The sequence below is a fragment of the Oncorhynchus mykiss genome, chromosome 27 (assembly GCF_057628025.1).
Source record: "Oncorhynchus mykiss isolate SJ-2025 chromosome 27, ASM5762802v1, whole genome shotgun sequence".
NCBI classification, from domain to species: Eukaryota; Metazoa; Chordata; class Actinopteri; order Salmoniformes; family Salmonidae; genus Oncorhynchus; species Oncorhynchus mykiss.
In genome coordinates this window covers 49,719,596-49,744,783 of record NC_143048.1, presented here as the reverse complement: position 1 = coordinate 49,744,783, position 25,188 = coordinate 49,719,596, and the positions used below count along the sequence as shown (strand labels likewise).

Genomic DNA, 25,188 nt, shown 5'->3' with positions numbered 1-25,188 from the left:
GCAGTGGAGAGCTGTTGTCAAGGAAGTGAGTCATACGTCTGGAGCAGTGGAGAGCTGTTGTCAAGGAAGTGAGTCATACGTCTGGAGCAGTGGAGAGCTGTTGTCAAGGAAGTGCTCCTGCTCTACGTCAACACAGCGTGGCTCCTGCTCTACGTCTACACAGCGTGGCTCCTGCTCTACGTCAACACAGCGTGGCTCCTGCTCTACGTCAACACAGCGTGGCTCCTGCCCTACGTCAACACAGCGTGGCTCCTGCTCTACGTCAACACAGCGTGGCTCCTGCTCTACGTCAACACAGCGTGGCTCCTGCCCTACGACAACACAGCGTGGCTCCTGCTCTATGTCAACACAGCGTGGCTCCTGCCCTACGTCAACACAGCGTGGCTCCTGCTCTACGACAACACAGCGTGGCTCCTGCCCTACGTCAACACAGCGTGGCTCCTGCTCTACGTCAACACAGCGTGGCTCCTGCCCTACGTCAACACAGCGTGGCTCCTGCTCTACGTCAACACAGCGTGGCTCCTGCCCTACGTCAACACAGCGTGGCTCCTGCTCTACGTCAACACAGCGTGGCTCCTGCTCTACGTCAACACAGCGTGGCTCCTGCCCTACGACAACACAGCGTGGCTCCTGCTCTACGTCAACACAGCGTGGCTCCTGCCCTACGACAACACAGCGTGGCTCCTGCCCTACGTCAACACAGCGTGGCTCCTGCTCTACGTCAACACAGCGTGGCTCCTGCCCTACGTCAACACAGCGTGGCTCCTGCCCTACGTCAACACAGCGTGGCTCCTGCTCTACATCAACACAGCGTGGCTCCTGCCCTACGACAACACAGCGTGGCTCCTGCTCTACGTCAACACAGCGTGGCTCCTGCCCTACGTCAACACAGCGTGGCTCCTGCCCTACGTCAACACAGCGTGGCTCCTGCCCTACGTCAACACAGCGTGGCTCCTGCTCTACGTCAACACAGCGTGGCTCCTAGTCTACATCAATATAGCACAACAGTGGTTACTAGCAGACAGGTGAAGTAGGGGTAGTGTTTAAAAGTGGTTAATGCAAAGAGTATGCAAAGCAGTCATCAAGGCAAAGGGTGGCTACTTTGAAGAATCTAAAATATATTTTGATTTGTTTAACACTTTTTTTGGTTACGACATGATTCCATGTGTTATTTCATAGTGTTGATGTTTTAACTATTATTCTACAATGTAGATCAAAATAAAGAAAATCCCTTGAATGAGAAGCTGGATCGAAACTGTTAACTGGTACTGTACATGAAGCTAACTGAGGAGAACAGGAGAGCTACATGAAGCTAACTGAGGAGAACAGGAGAGATACATGAAGCTAACTGAGGAGAACAGGGGAGATACATGAAGCTAACTGAGGAGAACAGGAGAGATACATGAAGCTAACTGAGGAGAACAGGGGAGATACATGAAGCTAACTGAGGAGAACAGGAGAGATACATGAAGCTAACTGAGGAGAACAGGAGAGATACATGAAGCTAACTGAGGAGAACAGGAGAGCTACATGAAGCTAACTGAGGAGAACAGGAGAGCTACATGAAGCTAACTGAGGAGAACAGGAGAGCTACATGAAGCTAACTGAGGAGATCAGGAGAGATACATGAAGCTAACTGAGGAGAACAGGAGAGATACATGAAGCTAACTGAGGAGAACAGGGGAGATACATGAAGCTAACTGAGGAGATCAGGGGAGATACATGAAGCTAACTGAGGAGAACAGGAGAGATACATGAAGCTAACTGAGGAGAACAGGGGAGATACATGAAGCTAACTGAGGAGAACAGGGGAGATACATGAAGCTAACTGAGGAGAACAGGAGAGATACATGAAGCTAACTGAGGAGAACAGGAGAGATACATGAAGCTAACTGAGGAGAACAGGAGAGATACATGAAGCTAACTGAGGAGAACAGGAGAGATACATGAAGCTAACTGAGGAGAACAGGGGAGATACATGAAGCTAACTGAGGAGAACAGGGGAGATACATGAAGCTAACTGAGGAGAACAGGAGAGATACATGAAGCTAACTGAGGAGAACAGGAGAGATACATGAAACTAACTGAGGAGAACAGGAGAGATACATGAAGCTAACTGAGGAGAACAGGGGAGATACATGAAGCTAACTGAGGAGAACAGGGGAGATACATGAAGCTAACTGAGGAGAACAGGAGATATACATGAAGCTAACTGAGGAGAACAGGAGAGATACATGAAGCTAACTGAGGAGAACAGGGGAGATACATGAAGCTAACTGAGGAGAACAGGAGAGATACATGAAGCTAACTGAGGAGATCAGGGGAGATACATGAAGCTAACTGAGGAGAACAGGAGAGATACATGAAGCTAACTGAGGAGAACAGGGGAGATACATGAAGCTAACTGAGGAGAACAGGGGAGATACATGAAGCTAACTGAGGAGATCAGGGGAGATACATGAAGCTAACTGAGGAGAACAGGAGAGATACATGAAGCTAACTGAGGAGAACAGGGGAGATACATGAAGCTAACTGAGGAGAACAGGGGAGATACATGAAGCTAACTGAGGAGAACAGGAGATATACATGAAGCTAACTGAGGAGAACAGGAGAGATACATGAAGCTAACTGAGAGGAACAGGAGAACAGGAGAGATACATGAAGCTAACTGAGGAGAACAGGAGAGATACATGAAGCTAACTGAGGAGAACAGGAGACAGGGCAGATACATGAAGCTAACTGAGGAGAACAGGAGAGATACATGAAGCTAACTGAGGAGAACAGGAGAGATACATGAAGCTAACTGAGGAGAACAGGAGAGATACATGAAGCTAACTGAGGAGAACAGGGGAGATACATGAAGCTAACTGAGGAGAACAGGAGAGATACATGAAGCTAACTGAGGAGAACAGGGGAGATACATGAAGCTAACTGAGGAGAACAGGAGACAGGGCAGATACATGGAGCTAACTGAGGAGAACAGGAGAGATACATGAAGCTAACTGAGGAGAACAGGAGAGCTACATGAAGCTAACTGAGGAGAACAGGGGAGATACATGAAGCTAACTGAGGAGAACAGGAGAGATACATGGAGCTAACTGAGGAGAACAGGGGAGATACATGAAGCTAACTGAGGAGAACAGGAGAGATACATGAAGCTAACTGAGGAGAACAGGAGAGATACATGAAGCTAACTGATGAGAACAGGGGAGATACATGAAGCTAACTGAGGAGAACAGGAGAGATACATGAAGCTAACTGAGGAGAACAGGGGAGATACATGAAGCTAACTGAGGAGAACAGGGGAGATACATGAAGCTAACTGAGGAGAACAGGAGAGATACATGAAGCTAACTGATGAGAACAGGAGAGATACATGGAGCTAACTGAGGAGAACAGGAGAGATACATGAAGCTAACTGAGGAGAACAGGAGAGATACATGAAGCTAACTGAGGAGAACAGGGGAGATACATGAAGCTAACTGAGGAGAACAGGAGAGATACATGAAGCTAACTGAGGAGAACAGGGGAGATACATGAAGCTAACTGAGGAGAACAGGGGAGATACATGAAGCTAACTGAGGAGAACAGGAGAGATACATGAAGCTAACTGAGGAGAACAGGAGAGATACATGAAGCTAACTGAGGAGAACAGGGGAGATACATGAAGCTAACTGAGGAGAACAGGAGAGATACATGAAGCTAACTGAGGAGAACAGGGGAGATACATGAAGCTAACTGAGGAGAACAGGGGAGATACATGAAGCTAACTGAGGAGAACAGGGGAGATACATGAAGCTAACTGAGGAGAACAGGGGAGATACATGAAGCTAACTGAGGAGAACAGGGGAGATACATGAAGCTAACTGAGGAGAACAGGAGAGATACATGAAGCTAACTGAGGAGAACAGGGGAGATACATGAAGCTAACTGAGGAGAACAGGGGAGATACATGAAGCTAACTGAGGAGAACAGGGGAGATACATGAAGCTAACTGAGGAGAACAGGGGAGATACATGAAGCTAACTGAGGAGAACAGGAGAGATACATGAAGCTAACTGAGGAGAACAGGAGAGATACATGAAGCTAACTGAGGAGAACAGGGGAGATACATGAAGCTAACTGAGGAGAACAGGAGAGATACATGAAGCTAACTGAGGAGAACAGGAGAGATACATGAAGCTAACTGAGGAGAACAGGGGAGATACATGAAGCTAACTGAGGAGAACAGGGGAGATACATGAAGCTAACTGAGGAGAACAGGAGAGATACATGAAGCTAACTGAGGAGAACAGGGGAGATACATGAAGCTAACTGAGGAGAACAGGAGAGATACATGAAGCTAACTGAGGAGAACAGGAGAGATACATGAAGCTAACTGAGGAGAACAGGAGACAGGGCAGATACATGAAGCTAACTGAGGAGAACAGGAGAGATACATGAAGCTAACTGAGGAGAACAGGGGAGATACATGTAGCTAACTGAGGAGAACAGGAGACAGGGCAGATACATGAAGCTAACTGAGGAGAACAGGGGAGATACATGAAGCTAACTGAGGAGAACAGGAGAGCTACATGAAGCTAACTGAGGAGAACAGGAGAGATACATGAAGCTAACTGAGGAGAACAGGAGAGATACATGAAGCTAACTGAGGAGAACAGGAGAGATACATGAAGCTAACTGAGGAGAACAGGGGAGATACATGAAGCTAACTGAGGATAACAGGGGAGATACATGAAGCTAACTGATGAGAACAGGAGACAGGGCAGATACATGGAGCTAACTGAGGAGAACAGGGGAGATACATGAAGCTAACTGATGAGTCAGGTTATGAAATAGCTCCCTATATTCCCTAGTGCACTACACTGTGGGGTGGCAGTGGTTAGAGCATTGAACTAGTAACCCAAAGGTTGCAAGTTCAAATCCCCGAGCTGACAAGATAAAAATATGTCTTTCTGCCCCTGAACAAGGCAGTTAACCCACTGTTTCCCCGGTAGGCCGCCATTCTTAAAATAATTATCATGTCAGTTCTTAACTGAATTGCCAAGTTAAATAAAAGTACATTTTTAAAAAATACAACATTTCATCAGGTGCCATATGATGCCACATGATGACATGTTATTGGATTAATTACAATTACGATTATTTACCATCTTAATAGATGGGCAACTGTCGGCCCGCAGACCTCCAAACACTCAACTTACTGTTGACTTAGAATAGCAGAAAGGGGAAGGGAGAGTACCAAGACAGTTACACGACTGAATGCATTCAACCGAAATGTGTCTAACTGCCCTCTAAATGTGTCTAACTGCCCTCTAAATGTGTCTAACCGCCCTCCAAATATGTCTAACTGCCCCCCTCCCCATCAAAGTTGCCTGTCTTAATAGGTATACTATACTGTAGTCCTAAATGTTTACATCCTACACTTCCTCTCTCTTTCTCTCCTTCAGAGAGACTAACACCTTGGCAGCAAAATGTTAGGAGCGTTTCTTTAAAGTAGCCTCTCTCTACATTGGGCTCAGCTATGTCAGATGACAGCAATACTGCTATCTAAATGGTCCCCATTGTTCCACGACTAACTGTCGGCTGCCTCTGCGTGTGTGTATGGCACGGTAAGGTCTCTCTCTCCGAGTTGAAATGGAGAGAATTCTACATGTTCAGTAGTAGCTAATCATTCCACGTCTTCACACTGCCTGCTTCAACTGTGTGTGTTCTAGTTGTTGATTGGGAGTGGGACTAGGAGACTAGTTGAGTTGTGTTACCACCAGGCCACACCTCCTAGCACCTGACTACTGGTTATTGGCTGGGGCTGGACTATAGAGGTGTGGTAGGTGCCACCAGGACCCCCTTGCAGTGACTAGAACCATAATAATAACAGTGATGGGTTTGTTTATTATAAGTTCCTTCTTTTTGTGTCGTTTTTATCTCGGGTTTCTTCTGCCTACTGATGTCAACCATGGTGCTGCAGAGGGTTGTGTCAGTGGTATATGTTGTGATGTTCTCCCTGACCTGCTGGTCTCTGGATAAACACAGTGACACACACACACAGAGACAGAGAGAGAGACAGAGAGAGAGACACACAGGGAGAGAGAGACACACACAATGAGAGAGAAAGAGAGACAGACACACAGAGAGAGAGACACACAGGGAGAGAGAGAGACAGAGAGAGGGAGGGAGAGAGAGAGAGAGAGAGAGAGAGAGAGAGACAGACAGACAGACAGACAGAGAGACACACAGGGAGAGAGAGACACACACAATGAGAGAGAAAGAGAGACAGACACACAGAGAGAGAGACACACAGAGAGAGAGAGAGACACAGAGAGAGGGAGGGAGAGAGAGAGAGAGAGAGAGAGAGAGAGAGAGACAGAGAGACACACAGGGAGAGAGAGACACACACAATGTGAGAGAAAGAGAGAGACACACACAGAGAGAAGAAGAGAACAATGAGCGCAGGCAGGCAGGCAGGCAGGCAGACTGGGAAGGATTTCCACCAGATGAAACCCACACAATGAGAGAGAAAGAGAGACAGACACACAGAGAGAGAGACACACAGGGAGAGAGAGAGACACAGAGAGAGGGAGGGAGGGAGGGAGAGAGAGAGAGAGACAGAGAGACACACAGGGAGAGAGAGACACACACAATGAGAGAGAAAGAGAGAGAGAGACACACAGGGAGAGAGAGAGACACTGAGCACAGACAATGAGCGCAGGCAGGCAGGCAGGCAGGCAGGCAGGCAGGCAGGCAGGCAGGCAGGCAGGCAGGCAGGCTGGGAAGGATTTCCACCAGATGAAACCCACACAATGATTACATCATGGCAAAGCCAGCTATCCACTCTTAGGTTCTAGATAGAACCCTTTAAGAAAAAAAATGTTATTCAGCTGTCTCCTTAGGAGAACACTTTGAAAGATAACCTTTTTTAATTTCAGGTAGAACCTTTTCCACAGAGGATTCTACATGGAACCCAAAAGGGTTCTAACAAGAACCAAAAAGGATTGTCCCTTGAACCAAAAAGGGTTGTCCTATGGGAACAGCTGTTGAACCCTTTTGGAACCGTTTTCTCTAAAAGTGTAGGAAACAAGGAGAGAGAGTGTGATTATAGTAAGGAGAGATATGAGAGAGAGAGGGAGGACAGGAACAAGACCTACACATAGAGGACCCACACCGAGAGGACCTACACAGAGGACCCACACCGAGAGGACCTACACATAGAGGACCTACACATAGAGGACCCACACCGAGAGGACCTACACCGAGAGGACCTACACATAGAGGACCCACACCGAGAGGACCTACACAGAGGACCCACACCGAGAGGACCTACACATAGAGGACCTACACATAGAGGACCCACACCGAGAGGACCTACACCGAGAGGACCTACACCGAGAGGACCCACACCGAGAGGACCTACACATAGAGGACCCACACCGAGAGGACCTACATGCTGACCACAGCACCACCAATCAATACCCCCCCCAAACCAACCATACCCACACACCAGATAGTCAAACAGGCCAACCCCCCCCACCCCAAACCCCCACTCTTACACTAGCCCAAGCCAATGGCGTGTACCTGAGGCTCAGCAGACTCTGTTCACACTTACTGGTCTGAGGCCAAACCACACGACTAACAATATTGGACACTTTATGGAACACAAAGCCTTCACTATCTTATCCTGGAATATCCCAGGCCTGAGGTCATCTGCTTTTGGCCTAAAGAGCAGGAACCTGGACTTCATCAAAATCAGAAATACAGACATTGTCATCCTACAACAAACATGATATAGAGGAGACGGACCCACTGGTTGCCCTCTAGGTTACAGAGAGCTGGTAGTCCCATCCACCACACTACCAGGTGGGTGGTATAGAGGAGACGGACCCACTGGTTGCCCTCTAGGTTACAGAGAGCTGTTAGTCCCATCCACCAAACTACCAGGTGGGTGGTATAGAGGAGACGGACCCACTGGTTGCCCTCTAGGTTACAGAGAGCTGGTAGTCCCATCCACCACACTACCAGGTGTGAAACAGGGAAGAGACTCAGGGGGTATGCTAATTTGGTATAGAGCAGACCTAACCCACTCTATTCAATTAATCAAAACAGGAACATTTTACATTTGGCTAGAAATTCAAAAGGAAATTATCTTAACAGAGAAAAATGTCCTCCTGTGTGCTACCTATATCCCCACACTAGAATCCCCATACTTTAACGAAGACAGCTTCTCCATCCTGGAGGGGGAAATCAATCATTTCCAGGCCCAGGGACATGTACTAGTCTGTGGCGACCTAAATACCAGAACCGGACAAGAACCTGACACCCTCAGCACACAGGGGGACAAACACCTGCCTGGAGGTGACAGCATCCCCTCTCCCATTTGCCCCCTGTGTGCTGAAGTAGTCAATGGTAGGCTTTGAGAAGACTCCTGCGGTAGGTACACCTACAGCTCTGTTACATCCTGGGTATGTACATAGTCAATGGTAGGCTTTGAGAGGACTCCTGCGGTAGGTACACCTATAGCTCATCTCTTGGCAGTGGTACCGAAGACTACATTATCACGTACCTCAAACGAGTCTCTTAGAGTGTTCAGTCAGCCCATTGACACCCCTATCAGAGCACAGCAAAATCACAGTCACAGTCTACTTGAACAGAGAAATACTCAATCGTGAGGCATCAAAGCCAAAGGAATTGAATAATATTAAGGAATGCTATAGATGGAAAGAAAGTAGTGGGGAAATCTACCCAAAAACAATTAGGCAACAACAAATTCAATCCCTTTAGACAACTTCCTGGACAAAATGTTTCACTGTAATAGTGAAGGTGTAAACCTGGCAGTAGAAAACCTAAACAGTATAATAGTTGACCTCTCAGCTTCCCTATCAAATAAAAAAATGTCAAGCAGACAACCTAAGAAAGTGATCAACAATGACAAATAGTTTGATGAAGAATGTAAAAACCTAAGAAAGTAATTGAGAAACCTATCCACCCAAAAACATAGAGACCCAGAAAACCTGAGCCTACTCCTTCACTAAGGTGAATCACTAAAACAATACAGAAATACACTACGGAAAAAGAAGGAACAGCACGTCAGAAATCAGCTCAATGTAATTGAAGAATCCATAGAATCTAACCACTTCTATGAACATTGGAAAACACTAAACAAACAACACAAATAGTTATCTATCCTAAATGGAGATGTATGGATAAACCACTTCAATCTTTTTGGCTCTAAAACAAAGAACAAGCAGCTAATACATACACATGATCAATTACACATCTTAGAATCAACTATTAAAGACTACCAGAACCCACTGGATTCTCCAATTACATTGAATGAACTACAGGACCAAATACAAACCCTCCAACCCAAAAAGACCTGTGGTGTTGATGGTATCCTCAATGAAATGATAAAATATACAGACAACAAATTCCAATTGGCTATACTTAAACTCTTTAACATCATCCTCAGCTCTGGCATCTTCCCCAATATTTGGAACCAAGGACTGATCACCCCAATCCTTAAAAGAAGAGACAAATTTGACCCCAATAACTACCATGGGATATGCATCAACAGTAACCTTGGGAAAATCCTCTGCATTATCATTAACAGCAGACTCGTACATTTCCTCAGTGAAAACAACGTACTGAGCAAATGTCAAATTGGCTTTTGACCAAATTACCGTACAACAGACCATTTACTCACCCTGCACACCCTAATTGACAAACAAACAAACCAAAACAAAGGCAAAGTCTTCTTATGCTTTGTTGATTTCAAAAAACAAGTGTGCGGTTAAAATTGGCAAAACACACATTTCTTTCAACAGGGCCGTGAGATGAGGCAGGGATGCAGGTTAAGCCCCACCCTCTTCAACATATATATCAACGAATTGGCGCGGGCACTAGAACAGTCTGCAGCACCCATCCTCACCCTACTAGAATCCGAAGTCTGCTGTTTGCTGATGATCTGGCCGACCAAGGACGGCCTACAGCAGCACCTAGATCTTCTGCACAGATTCTGTCAGACCTGGGCCCTGACAGTAAATCTCAGTAAGGCCAAAATAATGGTGTCCCAAACAAGGTCCAGTCGCCAGGACCACAAATACAAATTCCATTTAGACGCTGTTGCCCTAGAGCACACAAAAAACGATACATACCTTGGCCTAAACATTAGCGCCACAGGTAACTTCCACAAAGCTGTGAAAGATCTGAGAGACAAGGCAAGAAGGGCATTCTGTGCCATCAAAAGGAAAATAATATTCAACATACCAATTAGGATCTAGCTAAGAATACTTCAATCAGTTATAGAACCCATTGCCCTTTATGGTTGTGAGGTCTGGGGTCTGCTCAAAAACCAAGAATTCACAAAATGGCACAAACACCAAATTGAGACTGCCTGCAGAACTCTGCGAATCCCGCTAATTATCAAAATCCAGAAAAGAGACGTTAAATTCTACAACCTCACTTCTAAAAAGAAGCGATTCCCAACGAGAGAGAGAAAGAGAAACTATAGAGAGAGAGAGAGGAGAGAAATGAGAGAGAGAGAGAGAGAGAGAGAGGGGGGAGAGAAAACGAGAGAGGAGAGAGCAAGGAGAGAAATGAGAGAGAGAGAGGAGAGAGAAACGAAAGAGAGCGAGAGAAACGAAAAATAAACAAGAGAGAGAGAGAGAAGCGAGAGAGGAGAGAGAAATGAGAGAGAGGAGAGAGCAAGGAGAGAAACGAGAGAATGAGAGAGAGGGAGAGAAATGAGAGAGAGGGAGAGAAATGAGAGAGAGAGATAAATGAGAGAGAGAGAGGGAGAGAAATGAGAGAGAGAGGGAGAGAAATGAGAGAGAGAGGGAGAGAAATGAGAGAGAGAGAGAGAAATGAGAGAGAGGGAGAGAAATGAGAGCGAAACATGAGAGAGGAGAGACATATAGAGATGGGTTTGTAATGCAACACCATTGATAAACACTAGCCAGCTGTATTTGCCACAGATTGTCTCATGATCGTCACTGCTGTCATAAATCCAATCTGATTCAGTTCAAGAGACTCAAACATGATCTTGTAACATTTCCAACGAATTTGCAGGCCGTAACATATCATATGAATTTAGAGGTCAGCACCACACCAACGTCAACATATCCGAAAAACGTCTATGTTCTGTGGTAAAAAAGTGTTTCCAATGACATTAAAATCGGTTTGCACCATGTGATGTTTTAACACATTATCAGTAGGCATTACATACTCACTGGTTGATGAGGTCATTGGAAAACACTTATCTTCCTCCATCTTCTACTACAAACATATTTTGTGGAATAAGTCAGACAGAACTGTAAGGAATGAGTCCCTGTTCTACCCCAGCTGGCACGAGAGGAATATGGACTTTGTTCTTGATGTTTTCGACAACACGGGTAATATTCTCACATATGAACAATTTCTAACATTGAAAGAGTTTCCAATACCTTTCAGAGAGTTTATTTATGTGGTCGAAGCCGTTCCCGGTGGTCTAACGACACTAATGAAAACTCATCTTAGCTTTGGTAATGATCACAAAGTTTATATTTTTTTGTTTGTTCCAGTATTTTCTCATTAATACCTGTGTTCTGTTTTGTATGATGTAAGAATGTAAATTGTTGATCTGTATTAAGATTTTTTTTTTTTAAGAAATATATTTATAATAATAAATTAAATAAATACAATTAAATAAATATATAATAAATTAAATAAATTAAAAAATAATAATATTTGTATGTCTGTCTCTGAACACTACATGTGTACAACGTCATCCAATTTTTACATCTTCATATTCATCACCTCCAGCAGCTTCCATCAATGTACTGTGTGTTAAAATGGCACGTTTCTGTTTGTAGTAGAATATATATCAATGTACTGTTTGTAGTAGAATATATATATATCAATGTACTGTTTGTAGTAGAATATATATATCAATGTACTGTTTGTAGTAGGATATATATATATATATTACATTACATTGATATACATATTCTACCACAAACAGTACATTGATATATATATATTCTACTACAAACAGTACATTGATATATATATTCTACTACAAACAGTACATTGATATATATATATTCTACCACAAACAGTACATTGATATATATATTCTACTACAAACAGTACATTGATATATATATATATATATTCTACTACAAACAGTACATTGATATATATATCCTACTACAAACAGTACATTGATATATATATATTCTACCACAAACAGTACATCGATATATATATTCTACTACAAACAGTACATTGATATATATATATTCTACCACAAACAGTACATTGATATATATATTCTACTACAAACAGTACATTGATATATATATATATATATATATATTCTACTACAAACAGTACATTGATATATATATTCTACTACAAACAGTACATTGATATATATATTCTACTACAAACAGTACATTGATATATATATATATATATATATTCTACTACAAACAGTACATTGATATATATATATCCTACTACAAACAGTACATTGATATATATATCCTACTACAAACAGTACAATGATATATATATTCTACTACAAACAGTACATTGATATATATATATTCTACCACAAACAGTACATTGATATATATATATTCTACTACAAACAGTACATTGATATATATATCCTACTACAAACAGTACATTGATATATATATATTCTACCACAAACAGTACATTGATATATATATTCTACTACAAACAGTACATTGATATATATATATTCTACCACAAACAGTACATTGATATATATATTCTACTACAAACAGTACATTGATATATATATATATATATATATATATATATATATATATATATATATATATATTCTACTACAAACAGTACATTGATATATATATTCTACTACAAACAGTACATTGATATATATATTCTACTACAAACAGTACATTGATATATATATATATATATTCTACTACAAACAGTACATTGATATATATATCCTACTACAAACAGTACAATGATATATATATTCTACTACAAACAGTACATTGATATATATATATTCTACCACAAACAGTACATTGATATATATATATATTCTACTACAAACAGTACATTGATATATATATCCTACTACAAACAGTACAATGATATATATATTCTACTACAAAAAGTACATTGATATATATATATTCTACCACAAACAGTACATTGATATATATATATTCTACTACAAACAGTACATTGATATATATATCCTACTACAAACAGTACATTGATATATATATATATATTCTACTACAAACAGTACATTGATATATATATTCTACTACAAACAGTACATTGATATATATATCCTACTACAAACAGTACATTGATATATATATTCTACTACAAACAGTACATTGATATATATATATTCTACCACAAACAGTACATTGATATATATATATTCTACTACAAACAGTACATTGATATATATATATCCTACTACAAACAGTACATTGATATATATATCCTACTACAAACAGTACATTGATATATATATATATTCTACTACAAACAGTACATTGATATATATATATATTCTACTACAAACAGTACATTGATATATATATATCCTACTACAAACAGTACATTGATATATATATATTCTACCACAAACAGTACATTGATATATATATATTCTACTACAAACAGTACATTGATATATATATCCTACTACAAACAGTACATTGATATATATCAATATTCTACTACAAACAGTACATTGATATATATATATATTCTACTACAAACAGTACATTGATATATATATCCTACTACAAACAGTACATATATATATATATATATATATATATATATATATATATATATATATATATATATATATATATATCAATATTCTACTACAAACAGTACATTGATATATATATATTCTACTACAAACAGTACATTGATATATATATTCTACTACAAACAGTACATTGATATATATATCCTACTACAAACAGTACATTGATATATATATATATATATATATATATATATATATATATCCTACTACAAACAGTACATTGATATATATATTCTACTACAAACAGTACATTGATATATATATATTCTACTACAAACAGTACATTGATATATATATATTCTACTACACCCAGGACATCGATGTTGGGGAGCTGCTGGAGATGATGAATATGAATATGTAAAACATGTAGCGTTCAGAGACAGACACACAAATGACACGATTAGAGGTCTATTGATCCTGGCCAAAAGTAGTGCACTAAATAGGGAGTGATTTTGGACACACGATGCATGTCCAGTTCATAGAGATTACATGTTGATGACTACAGTAATATGTATTCATATCATGGCAACACAGAGAGCAGTTAAATTATTTTCAGTGGATTTTTTTATATCTATTTTTTTTTACCTTCATTTAACTAGGCAAGTCATTTAAGAACAAATTCTTGTTTTCAATGACGGCCTAGAAAACGGGCTAATATTTCTTCCTTCTGCCACTGAGCAGTTTACAGGCAATTATGGGGACATCTGTCCTTAACAGCATTAGACGGACAGCCAGACAGACGGACAGCCAGACGGCATCTCGATGGTACTATAGAGCCCCATTGTGAGCACAGCTTCCTCTGCAGGCCTTTAACTATCAGTTAAATATAGTCTCAGTAAGAAAGGCACATACATTAATGAATACGGTTGGTTTAGGAAACACATTAACATTTACGTCATTTAGCAGATGCTCTTATCCAGAGCGATTTACAGAAGCAATTAGGGAAGGGACTCTTTTTTTATGGGGGGGGGGGGGGGGGGGGGGGGCTCAGTTGGGGTCTCAACTCACTGTTGACAGTTATAATAATAGAATAGAATTTCAACATTTTTATTGTGTATCAGTAGTCACTTAAATTAGCCCATGGCAGCAAAATGTTTTTGATTGGTAAATTAGTCTAGGGGCCAGCTATCCAAATTTGTAGGACCGGTGGTGGGACCCCTTGATCATCAGTAATCATATTGCAGACGCTTGCCTTAACCCGATGGCAAAATGTGTAGCATGGCAGGAAAATACATATTAAAACTTTAAATGTTTTGTCTTCACTGTACAAAGGAGGGCGGCTAAAAATGTTTTGGTAAAAAGGTGTGACCCACGAGCCACTGCGGCCCCTCCTGATGAGTTCAGTCTTTACGTGGTCCCCATCCCCACCAAAGTTGCCCATCCCTGAATTAGGGAAAAGTGCCTTTCTGGCTAGACAACCTGCTGTCATATGACTTCGAAAAACAGAGGAAACAGTATCAGAGGAGTCTCAAACACGGAGGAGGAAATTGGAGGCAACATGTGACTCTCCGGCGTAGTTGTAATGCACCTGTTAGATATACAAAACAACTGTCAGTCTTATCATATCAGCCTGTTGAGGTCAATACAGGCTGTTGAGGGGATGGAGGGGGGTGAAGTGCGCAAAAAGTAGGATCATTTAATTCTATATTACTTACATATCGCCTCAGTTTCTTCTCTGGTGGGGACTTTCTCAGCCAGCCTTGGAAGATGATTTCTCCTCCACCGCTCATGCTGAACAAACAACCGCTTCTTCAAAAATCCTGTTCCGGTCTCTCAACCGCTACTGGTGTAATATACTCTCTTTAGTACATAACGGGTCCCGTCCAGTTGTTTGAGTCAATGTGGAATGGTGCTATCGGTGCCGGACACTGTTTGGTGCAGTCTGCTGCCCATTTATCTCGTTGGTCTATAGCGCAAGCCCGGCTGGGAGAGAGAGAGAGGGGGGACGAGATGCTGCCTGACTGCTATTCGTCCTTGGTGTCACGCTCTGTCACCATAACGCACATAACTGAATCCCACCTCTAGCCGGTTCACGGAACACGGAGCGCATCCACCGATCTTTCGTCCCTCTCTTATCGGGAGTTATTATGCGGCTGTGCTGGGCGGTTAACTAGCATCGATCCCGGCGAGCGGCGGGTGAACTCAACGGATCCCGGTGATGTAGGAAGTAGTGAAGGGTGTCTCTGCACTTTGTTTTCCAATTCACACCACGCCCACTGAACTACAGGGATGGGCTCCGGGCAAGTAGAGCCGCGCTGGGATGAACAGACAGGAGCTGCGCCTTGGCTTGACGCTTGCGCCTTGGCTTGACGCAGACACAGCTCCTCTCTCTGATCAGCCCAGCGCTGCTGTTCTTATCCCGGAGTCCATTATGCGCTGAAGCAGTCAGACACTACATAGTGTAGTATAAACGACACACCCACTGGTTGAATCAACAGCGTTTCCACGTCATTTCAACCCCCAAAAAATTCTACGTGACGATGTTGAATCAACGTGGACAACTGATTGGATTGAAATACATATTTTACATCAACATGTGGGAATGTCATATTTTACTCACTCAACTTTTAACCTAAATCCTGTGACATGTTTTTGTTGATTTCACGTTAATTCACTTTAGTTGACAACTCAACCAAATGTAATTCAGAACTAAATGTTGAACTGGTGTCCGTGCCCAGTGGGCAGAGGCAAATTAAATTGCGAACATGTAAACAGGAATAAACTATAGCAGAGAGACTACTGTTTACTTAGAGAAACCGTAATGTAAAAAATGGTGAATGGAAAGTATGATCTGAGCTGCAATTAATAGGAGTGTAAATAGGACAATTGGTTTCATCCAACTTTTTATGCATGAAAGTCAAATTAATTAGTAGGCTAATATCTGTCACTAAGATAACATTTTATTCTACCTATAAGTTGAGTTGAGAAACTTGTGGGTTGATTAACTGTTGCTTGAATGTGACTCTGTCGTCAGTGACAGAAAGACAAAGATACAGGATACAGAAAATACAGGAGATTAAGAAATGAGGAAGAGGTGTGAAAACGCACCATCTAGTGGATAAAAGAGACACTACACTACATAGCTGTGGTCCAGGGCCCGGTTTCCCAAAAGCATCTTAAGGCTATGTTCATCTGGGCATTAGTGCATTCCTCTACTAGTGAAGGAACGGGCACTAACGCCCCAGACCAGAACTACCATTAGTCTGGACACGATTACCTAAGAAGGGCCATCATCACATAACTATAGGAACTGGCTGTGAGGACAAAAGTTAATCGTTCTTCAGCCTTGTTTCATCATTATAATACAAACAGTAGTGACCTTGTCTGTGCATCTGAATGACTCTTGGAAACAGCAGTGACCTTGTCTGTGCATCTGAATGACTCTTGGAAACAGCAGTGACCTTGTCTGTGCATCTGAATGACTCTTGGAAACAGCAGTGACCTTGTCTGTGCATCTGAAGGACTCTTGGAAACAGCAGTGACCTTGTCTGTGCATCTGAAGGACTCTTGGAAACAGTAGTGACCTTGTCTGTGCATCTGAAGGACTCTTGGAAACAGCAGTGACCCTGTCTGTGCACCTGAAGGACTCTTGGAAACAGTAGTGACCTTGTCTGTGCACCTGAAGGACTCTTGGAAACAGCAGTGACCTTGTCTGTGCACCTGAAGGACTCTGGGAAACAGTAGTGACCTTGTCTGTGCACCTGAAGAACTCTTGGAAACAGCAGTGACCTTGTCTGTGCACCTGAAGGACTCTTGGAAACAGCAGTGACCTTGTCTGTGCACCTGAAGGACTCTGGGAAACAGTAGTGACCTTGTCTGTGCACCTGAAGGACTCTGGGAAACAGCAGTGACCTTGTCTGTGCATCTGAAGGACTCTTGGAAACAGTAGTGACCTTGTCTGTGCACCTGAAGGACTCTTGGAAACAGCAGTGACCTTGTCTGTGCACCTGAAGGACTCTTGGAAACAGCAGTGACCTTGTCTGTGCATCTGAAGGACTCTTGGAAACAGCAGTGACCTTGTCTGTGCATCTGAAGGACTCTTGGAAACAGCAGTGACCTTGTCTGTGCACCTGAAGGACTCTTGGAAACAGCAGTGACCTTGTCTGTGCATCTGAAGGACTCTTGGAAACAGCAGTGACCTTGTCTGTGCACCTGAAGGACTCTTGGAAACAGCAGTGACCTTGTCTGTGCACCTGAAGGACTCTTGGAAACAGCAGTGACCTTGTCTGTGCACCTGAAGGACTCTTGGAAACAGCAGTGACCTTGTCTGTGCATCTGAAGGACTCTTGGAAACAGCAGTGACCTTGTCTGTGCACCTGAAGGACTCTTGGAAACAGCAGTGACCTTGTCTGTGCACCTGAAGGACTCTTGGAAACAGTAGTGACCTTGTCTGTGCATCTGAATGACTCTTGGAAACAGTAGTGACCTTGTCTGTGCATCTGAAGGACTCTTGGAAACAGTAGTGACCTTGTCTGTGCATCTGAATGACTCTTGGAAACAGTAGTGACCTTGTCTGTGCATCTGAAGGACTCTTGGAAACAGTAGTGACCTTGTCTGTGCACCTGAAGGACTCTTGGAAACAGTAGTGACCTTGTCTGTGCACCTGAAGGACTCTTGGAAACAGCAGTGACCTTGTCTGTGCACCTGAAGGACTCTTGGAAACAGTAGTGACCTTGTCTGTGCACCTGAAGGACTCTTGGAAACAGCAGTGACCTTGTCTGTGCACCTGAAGGACTCTTGGAAACAGTAGTGACCTTGTCTGTGCATCTGAAGGACTCTTGGAAACAGTAGTGACCTTGTCTGTGCACCTGAAGGACTCTTGGAAACAGCAGTGACCTTGTCTGTGCATCTGAAGGACTCTTGGAAACAGTAGTGACCTTGTCTGTGCACCTGAAGGACTCTTGGAAACAGCAGTGACCTTGTCTGTGCACCTGAAGGACTCTTGGAAACAGCAGTGACCTTGTCTGTGCACCTGAAGGACTCTGGGAAACAGCAGTGACCTTGTCTGTGCACCTGAAGGACTCTTGGAAACAGCAGTGACCTTGTCTGTGCACCTGAAGGACTCTTGGAAACAGTAGTGACCTTGTCTGTGCATCTGAATGACTCTTGGAAACAGTAGTGACCTTGTCTGTGCATCTGAAGGACTCTTGGAAACAGTAGTGACCTTGTCTGTGCATCTGAATGACTCTTGGAAACAGTAGTGACCTTGTCTGTGCATCTGAAGGACTCTTGGAAACAGTAGTGACCTTGTCTGTGCACCTGAAGGACTCTTGGAAACAGTAGTGACCTTGTCTGTGCACCTGAAGGACTCTTGGAAACAGCAGTGACCTTGTCTGTGCACCTGAAGGACTCTTGGAAACAGTAGTGACCTTGTCTGTGCACCTGAAGGACTCTTGGAAACAGCAGTGACCTTGTCTGTGCACCTGAAGGACTCTTGGAAACAGTAGTGACCTTGTCTGTGCATCTGAAGGACTCTTGGAAACAGTAGTGACCTTGTCTGTGCACCTGAAGGACTCTTGGAAACAGCAGTGACCTTGTCTGTGCATCTGAAGGACTCTTGGAAACAGTAGTGACCTTGTCTGTGCACCTGAAGGACTCTTGGAAACAGCAGTGACCTTGTCTGTGCACCTGAAGGACTCTTGGAAACAGCAGTGACCTTGTCTGTGCACCTGAAGGACTCTGGGAAACAGCAGTGACCTTGTCTGTGCACCTGAAGGACTCTTGGAAACAGCAGTGACCTTGTCTGTGCGCCTGAAGGACTCTTGGAAACAGTAGTGACCTTGTCTGTGCACCTGAAAAACTCTGGGAAACAGCAGTGACCTTGTCTGTGCACCTGAAGGACTCTTGGAAACAGTAGTGACCTTGTCTGTGCACCTGAAAAACTCTGGGAAACAGCAGTGACCTTGTCTGTGCACCTGAAGGACTCTTGGAAACAGTAGTGACCTTGTCTGTGCACCTGAAGGACTCTTGGAAACAGTAGTGACCTTGTCTGTGCACCTGAAGGACTCTTGGAAACAGCAGTGACCTTGTCTGTGCACCTGAAGGACTCTTGGAAACAGAAGTGACCTTGTCTGTGCATCTGAAGGACTCTGGGAAACAGCAGTGACCTTGTCTGTGCACCTCAAGGACTCTGGGAAACAGTAGTGACCTTGTCTGTGCACCTGAAGAACTCTTGGAAACAGCAGTGACCTTGTCTGTGCACCTGAAGGACTCTTGGAAACAGCAGTGACCTTGTCTGTGCACCTGAAGGACTCTGGGAAACAGTAGTGACCTTGTCTGTGCACCTGAAGGACTCTGGGAAACAGCAGTGACCTTGTCTGTGCACCTGAAGGACTCTTGGAAACAGTAGTGACCTTGTCTGTGCACCTGAAGGACTCTTGGAAACAGTAGTGACCTTGTCTGTGCACCTGAAGGACTCTTGGAAACAGCAGTGACCTTGTCTGTGCATCTGAAGGACTCTTGGAAACAGTAGTGACCTTGTCTGTGCACCTGAAGGACTCTTGGAAACAGCAGTGACCTTGTCTGTGCACCTGAAGGACTCTTGGAAACAGCAGTGACCTTGTCTGTGCACCTGAAGGACTCTGGGAAACAGCAGTGACCTTGTCTGTGCACCTGAAGGACTCTTGGAAACAGCAGTGACCTTGTCTGTGCACCTGAAGGACTCTTGGAAACAGTAGTGACCTTGTCTGTGCACCTGAAAAACTCTGGGAAACAGCAGTGACCTTGTCTGTGCACCTGAAGGACTCTTGGAAACAGTAGTGACCTTGTCTGTGCACCTGAAGGACTCTTGGAAACAGCAGTGACCTTGTCTGTGCACCTGAAGGACTCTTGGAAACAGAAGTGACCTTGTCTGTGCACCTGAAGGACTCTGGGAAACAGTAGTGACCTTGTCTGTGCACCTGAAGGACTCTTGGAAACAGAAGTGACCTTGTCTGTGCACCTGAAGGACTCTTGGAAACAGAAGTGACCTTGTCTGTGCACCTGAAGGACTCTGGGAAACAGCAGTGACCTTGTCTGTGCACCTGAAGGACTCTTGGAAACAGCAGTGACCTTGTCTGTGCACCTGAAGGACTCTTGGAAACAGCAGTGACCTTGTCTGTGCACCTGAAGGACTCTTGGAAACAGCAGTGACCTTGTCTGTGCACCTGAAGGACTCTTGGAAACAGCAGTGACCTTGTCTGTGCACCTGAAGGACTCTGGGAAACTGTACTAGACTCAATCAACAATATATTGGTACAATTTACATCAAATCAAATTTTATTTGTCACATACATGTTCAGCAGATGTTATTTGTGGGTGTAGCGAAATACATTTAAACATATTAGCAGTAGTTTGCAGCGCCCTCAGCTGCAACACACTCGGCACCCCTACTTCCCGCGGCTATGCATTTAAACACTATTTTTGACAGTTTCTCATATGAACAACAACAGACAACATTTGATCATTTTAACATTTTATAAATAAAAAAAAAAGTGACATCTTTACAAAAAGAATCATCTGACCATAGTGACACATCCATTGAGTGGTCAAAACATTAGGAACACCTGCTTTTTCCATGACAGACAGACCAGGTGAATCCAGGATATGATCCCTTATTGATGTCACCTGTTAAATCCACTCCAATCAGTGTAGATGAAGGGGAGGAGACGGGTTAAAGAAGGATTTTTTTTGCCTTGAGACAACTGAGACATGGATTGTGTCTGTGTGCTATTCAGAGGATGAATGGGCAAGACAAGATATATTTAAGTGCCTTTAAACGGGGGTATGGTAGTAGGTGCCAGGTGCACCGGTTTGTGTCAAGAACTGCAACGCTGCTGGGTTTTACACTCAACAGTTTCCTGTGTGTAACCCGAATGGTCCACCACCCAAAGGACATCCAGCTAGACAACAGTACAAAGAATTGGAGTCAACATGGGCCAACATCTCTGTGGAACGCTTTAAAGACCTTGTAGAGTCCATGCCCCGATGAATTGAGGCTGTTCTGAAGGCAAACGGGGGGGCGTGCAACTCAATATTAGGAAGGTGTTCTTAATGTTTGGTATACTCAGTGTATAGTTTACAGAAGGCAAGAGCGGGAGTATCTGGGGAATGGAATAACGTCTTTGATGTTGTCGACCCCCAAAACACACTGCAGGTAGCGCTCAAAGCCCATACCAAACCCACCGTGAGGGACAGAACCAAACCGCCTCAGATCCAAATACCTGGACAGACAGAATATAGTAGATATAACAGAATCAAACCGAGTAGAATAGAACAGAATAGAACAGTGTAGAGTAGAACAGAACAGTGTAGAGTAGAACAGAACAGTGTAGAGTAGAATAGAACAGAATAGAACAGTGTAGAGTAGAATAGAACAGTGTAGAGTAGAACAGAACAGTGTAGAGTAGAACAGAACAGAACAGTGTAGAGTAGAATAGAACAGAATAGAACAGTGTAGAGTAGAATAGAACAGTGCAGAGTAGAACAGAACAGTGTAGAGTAGAACAGAACAGTGTAGATTAGAACAGAACAGTGTAGAGTAGAACAGAACAGTGTAGAGTAGAATAGAACAGTTCAGAGTAGAACAGAACAGTGTAGAGTAGAACAGAACAGTGTAGAACAGAACAGAACAGTGTAGAGTAGAGCAGAACAGTGTAGATTAGAACAGAACAGTGTAGAGTAGAACAGAACAGTGTAGAGTAGAACAGAACAGTGTAGAACAGAACAGAACAGTGTAGAGTAGAACAGAACAGTGTAGAGTAGAACAGAACAGTGTAGAGTAGAACAGAATAGAACAGTGTAGAGTAGAATAGAACAGTGTAGATTAGAACAGAACAGTGTAGAGTAGAACAGAACAGTGTAGATTAGAACAGAACAGTGTAGAGTAGAACAGAACAGTGTAGAGTAGAACAGAACAGTGTAGAGTAGAACAGAACAGAACAGTGTAGAGTAGAACAGAACAGTGTAGAGTAGAACAGAACAGTGTAGAGTAGAATAGAACAGTGTAGATTAGAACAGAACAGTGTAGAGTAGAACAGAACAGTGTAGAGTAGAACAGAACAGTGTAGAGTAGAACAGAATAGAACAGTGTAGAGTAGAACAGAACAGTGTAGAGTAGAGCAGAACAGAATAGAACAGAATAGAACAGTGTAGAGTAGAACAGAACATAACAGTGTAGAGTAGAACAGAACAGTGTAGAGTAGAACAGAACAGTGTAGAGCAGAACAGAACAGAATAGAACAGAATAGAACAGTGTAGAGTAGAACAGAACAGTGTAGAGTAGAACAGAATAGAACAGTGTAGAGTAGAACAGATCAGAACAGTGTAGAGTAGAACAGAATAGAATAGAACAGAATAGAACAGTGTAGAGTAGAACAGAACAGTGTAGAGTAGAACAGAAGAGTGTAGAGTAGAACAGAACAGAATAGAATAGAACAGAATAGAACAGTGTAGAGTAGAACAGAACAGTGTAGAGTAGAACAGAATAGAACAGTGTAGAGTAGAATATAACAGTGTAGAGTAGAATAGAACAGAGTAGAGTAGAATAGAACAGAGTAGAGTAGAATAGAACAGTGTAGAGTAGAATAGAACAGTGTAGAGTAGAATAGAACAGAATAGAACAGTGTAGAGTAGAACAGAACAGAAGTGTACAGTAGAATATAACAGAATAGAACAGTGTAGAATAGAACACAACAGAATATAACAGTGTAGAGTAGAACATAACAGTGTAGAGTAGAATAGAACAGTGTAGAGTAGAATAGAACAGTGTAGAGTAGAATAGAACCGTGTAGAGTAGAATAGAACAGAGTAGAGTAGAATAGAACAGTGTAGAGTAGAATAGAACAGAATAGAACAGTGTAGAGTAGAACAGAACAGAAGTGTACAGTAGAATATAACAGAATAGAACAGTGTAGAATAGAACACAACAGAATAGAACAGTGTAGAATAGAACACAACAGAATAGAACAGTGTAGAGTAGAATAGAACAGAGCAGAGTAGAATAGAACAGAATAGAATAGAACAGAACCGTGTAGAGTAGAATATAACAGAATAGAACAGTGTAGAGTAGAATATAACAGAATAGAACAGTGTAGAGTAGAATAGAACCGTGTAGAATAGAATAGAACAGTGAAAAATAGAATAGAACAATGTAGAGTAGAACATAATAGAACCGTGTAGAATAGAATAGAACAGTGTAGAGTAGAACATAACAGTGTAGAGTAGAATAGAACAGTGTAGAGTAGAATAGAACAGTGTAGAGTAGAATAGAACAGTGCAGAGTAGAATAGAACCATGTAGAGTAGAATATAACAGAATAGAACAGTGTAGAGTAGAATAGAACAGTGTAGAATAGAACAGTGTAGAGTAGAACAGAATAGAACAGTGTAGAGTAGAATAGAACACAACAGAATAGAACAGTGTAGAGTAGAATAGAACAGTGTAGAGTAGAACACAACAGTGTAGAGTAGAATAGAACAGTGTAGAGTAGAACAAAACAGAATAGAACAGTGTAGAATAGAGTAGAACCGTGTAGAGTAGAATAGAACAGAATAGAACAGTGTAGAGTAGAACAGAACAGTGTAGAGTAGAACAGAATAGAACAGTGTAGAGTAGAACAGAAAATAATATAACAGTGTAGAATAGAATAGAACGGAATAGAACAGTGTAGAGTAGAATATAACAGTGTAGAATAGAACAGTGTAGAGTAGAATAGAACAGAATAGAACAGTGTAGAGTAGAACAGAACAGAAGTGTACAGTAGAATATAACAGAATAGAACAGTGTAGAATAGAACACAACAGAATATAACAGTGTAGAGTAGAACATAACAGTGTAGAGTAGAATAGAACAGTGTAGAGTAGAATAGAACAGTGTAGAGTAGAATAGAACCGTGTAGAGTAGAATAGAACAGAGTAGAGTAGAATAGAACAGTGTAGAGTAGAATAGAACAGAATAGAACAGTGTAGAGTAGAACAGAACAGAAGTGTACAGTAGAATATAACAGAATAGAACAGTGTAGAATAGAACACAACAGAATAGAACAGTGTAGAATAGAACACAACAGAATAGAACAGTGTAGAGTAGAATAGAACAGAGCAGAGTAGAATAGAACAGAATAGAATAGAACAGAACCGTGTAGAGTAGAATATAACAGAATAGAACAGTGTAGAGTAGAATATAACAGAATAGAACAGTGTAGAGTAGAATAGAACCGTGTAGAATAGAATAGAACAGTGAAAAATAGAATAGAACAATGTAGAGTAGAACATAATAGAACCGTGTAGAATAGAATAGAACAGTGTAGAGTAGAACATAACAGTGTAGAGTAGAATAGAACAGTGTAGAGTAGAATAGAACAGTGTAGAGTAGAA

The 25,188-nt window shown here is 42.3% G+C and overlaps 2 protein-coding genes across 3 annotated transcripts in view; both read right to left on the bottom strand.

Moving 5' to 3' along the window:
• Positions 1 to 16,265, bottom strand: part of gab2 (GRB2 associated binding protein 2) — a 179,542-nt gene extending 163,277 nt beyond the window's left edge. For both annotated transcript variants that reach the window (XM_036964907.2, XM_090224048.1), the window contains exon 1: positions 15,493 to 16,265. In XM_036964907.2, coding sequence (XP_036820802.2) covers positions 15,493 to 15,567 — 75 coding nt within the window. In that variant the 5' untranslated portion in view covers positions 15,568 to 16,265. The remainder of the gene's footprint in view (positions 1 to 15,492) is intronic.
• A 5,013-nt stretch (positions 16,266 to 21,278) lies between these two features.
• Positions 21,279 to 25,188, bottom strand: part of nars2 (asparaginyl-tRNA synthetase 2, mitochondrial) — a 44,801-nt gene continuing 40,891 nt past the window's right edge. Inside the window, exon 14 of the mRNA XM_036965512.2 lies at positions 21,279 to 22,038. Within this exon, the coding sequence (XP_036821407.2) occupies positions 21,894 to 22,038 (145 nt within the window). The 3' untranslated portion in view covers positions 21,279 to 21,893. The remainder of the gene's footprint in view (positions 22,039 to 25,188) is intronic.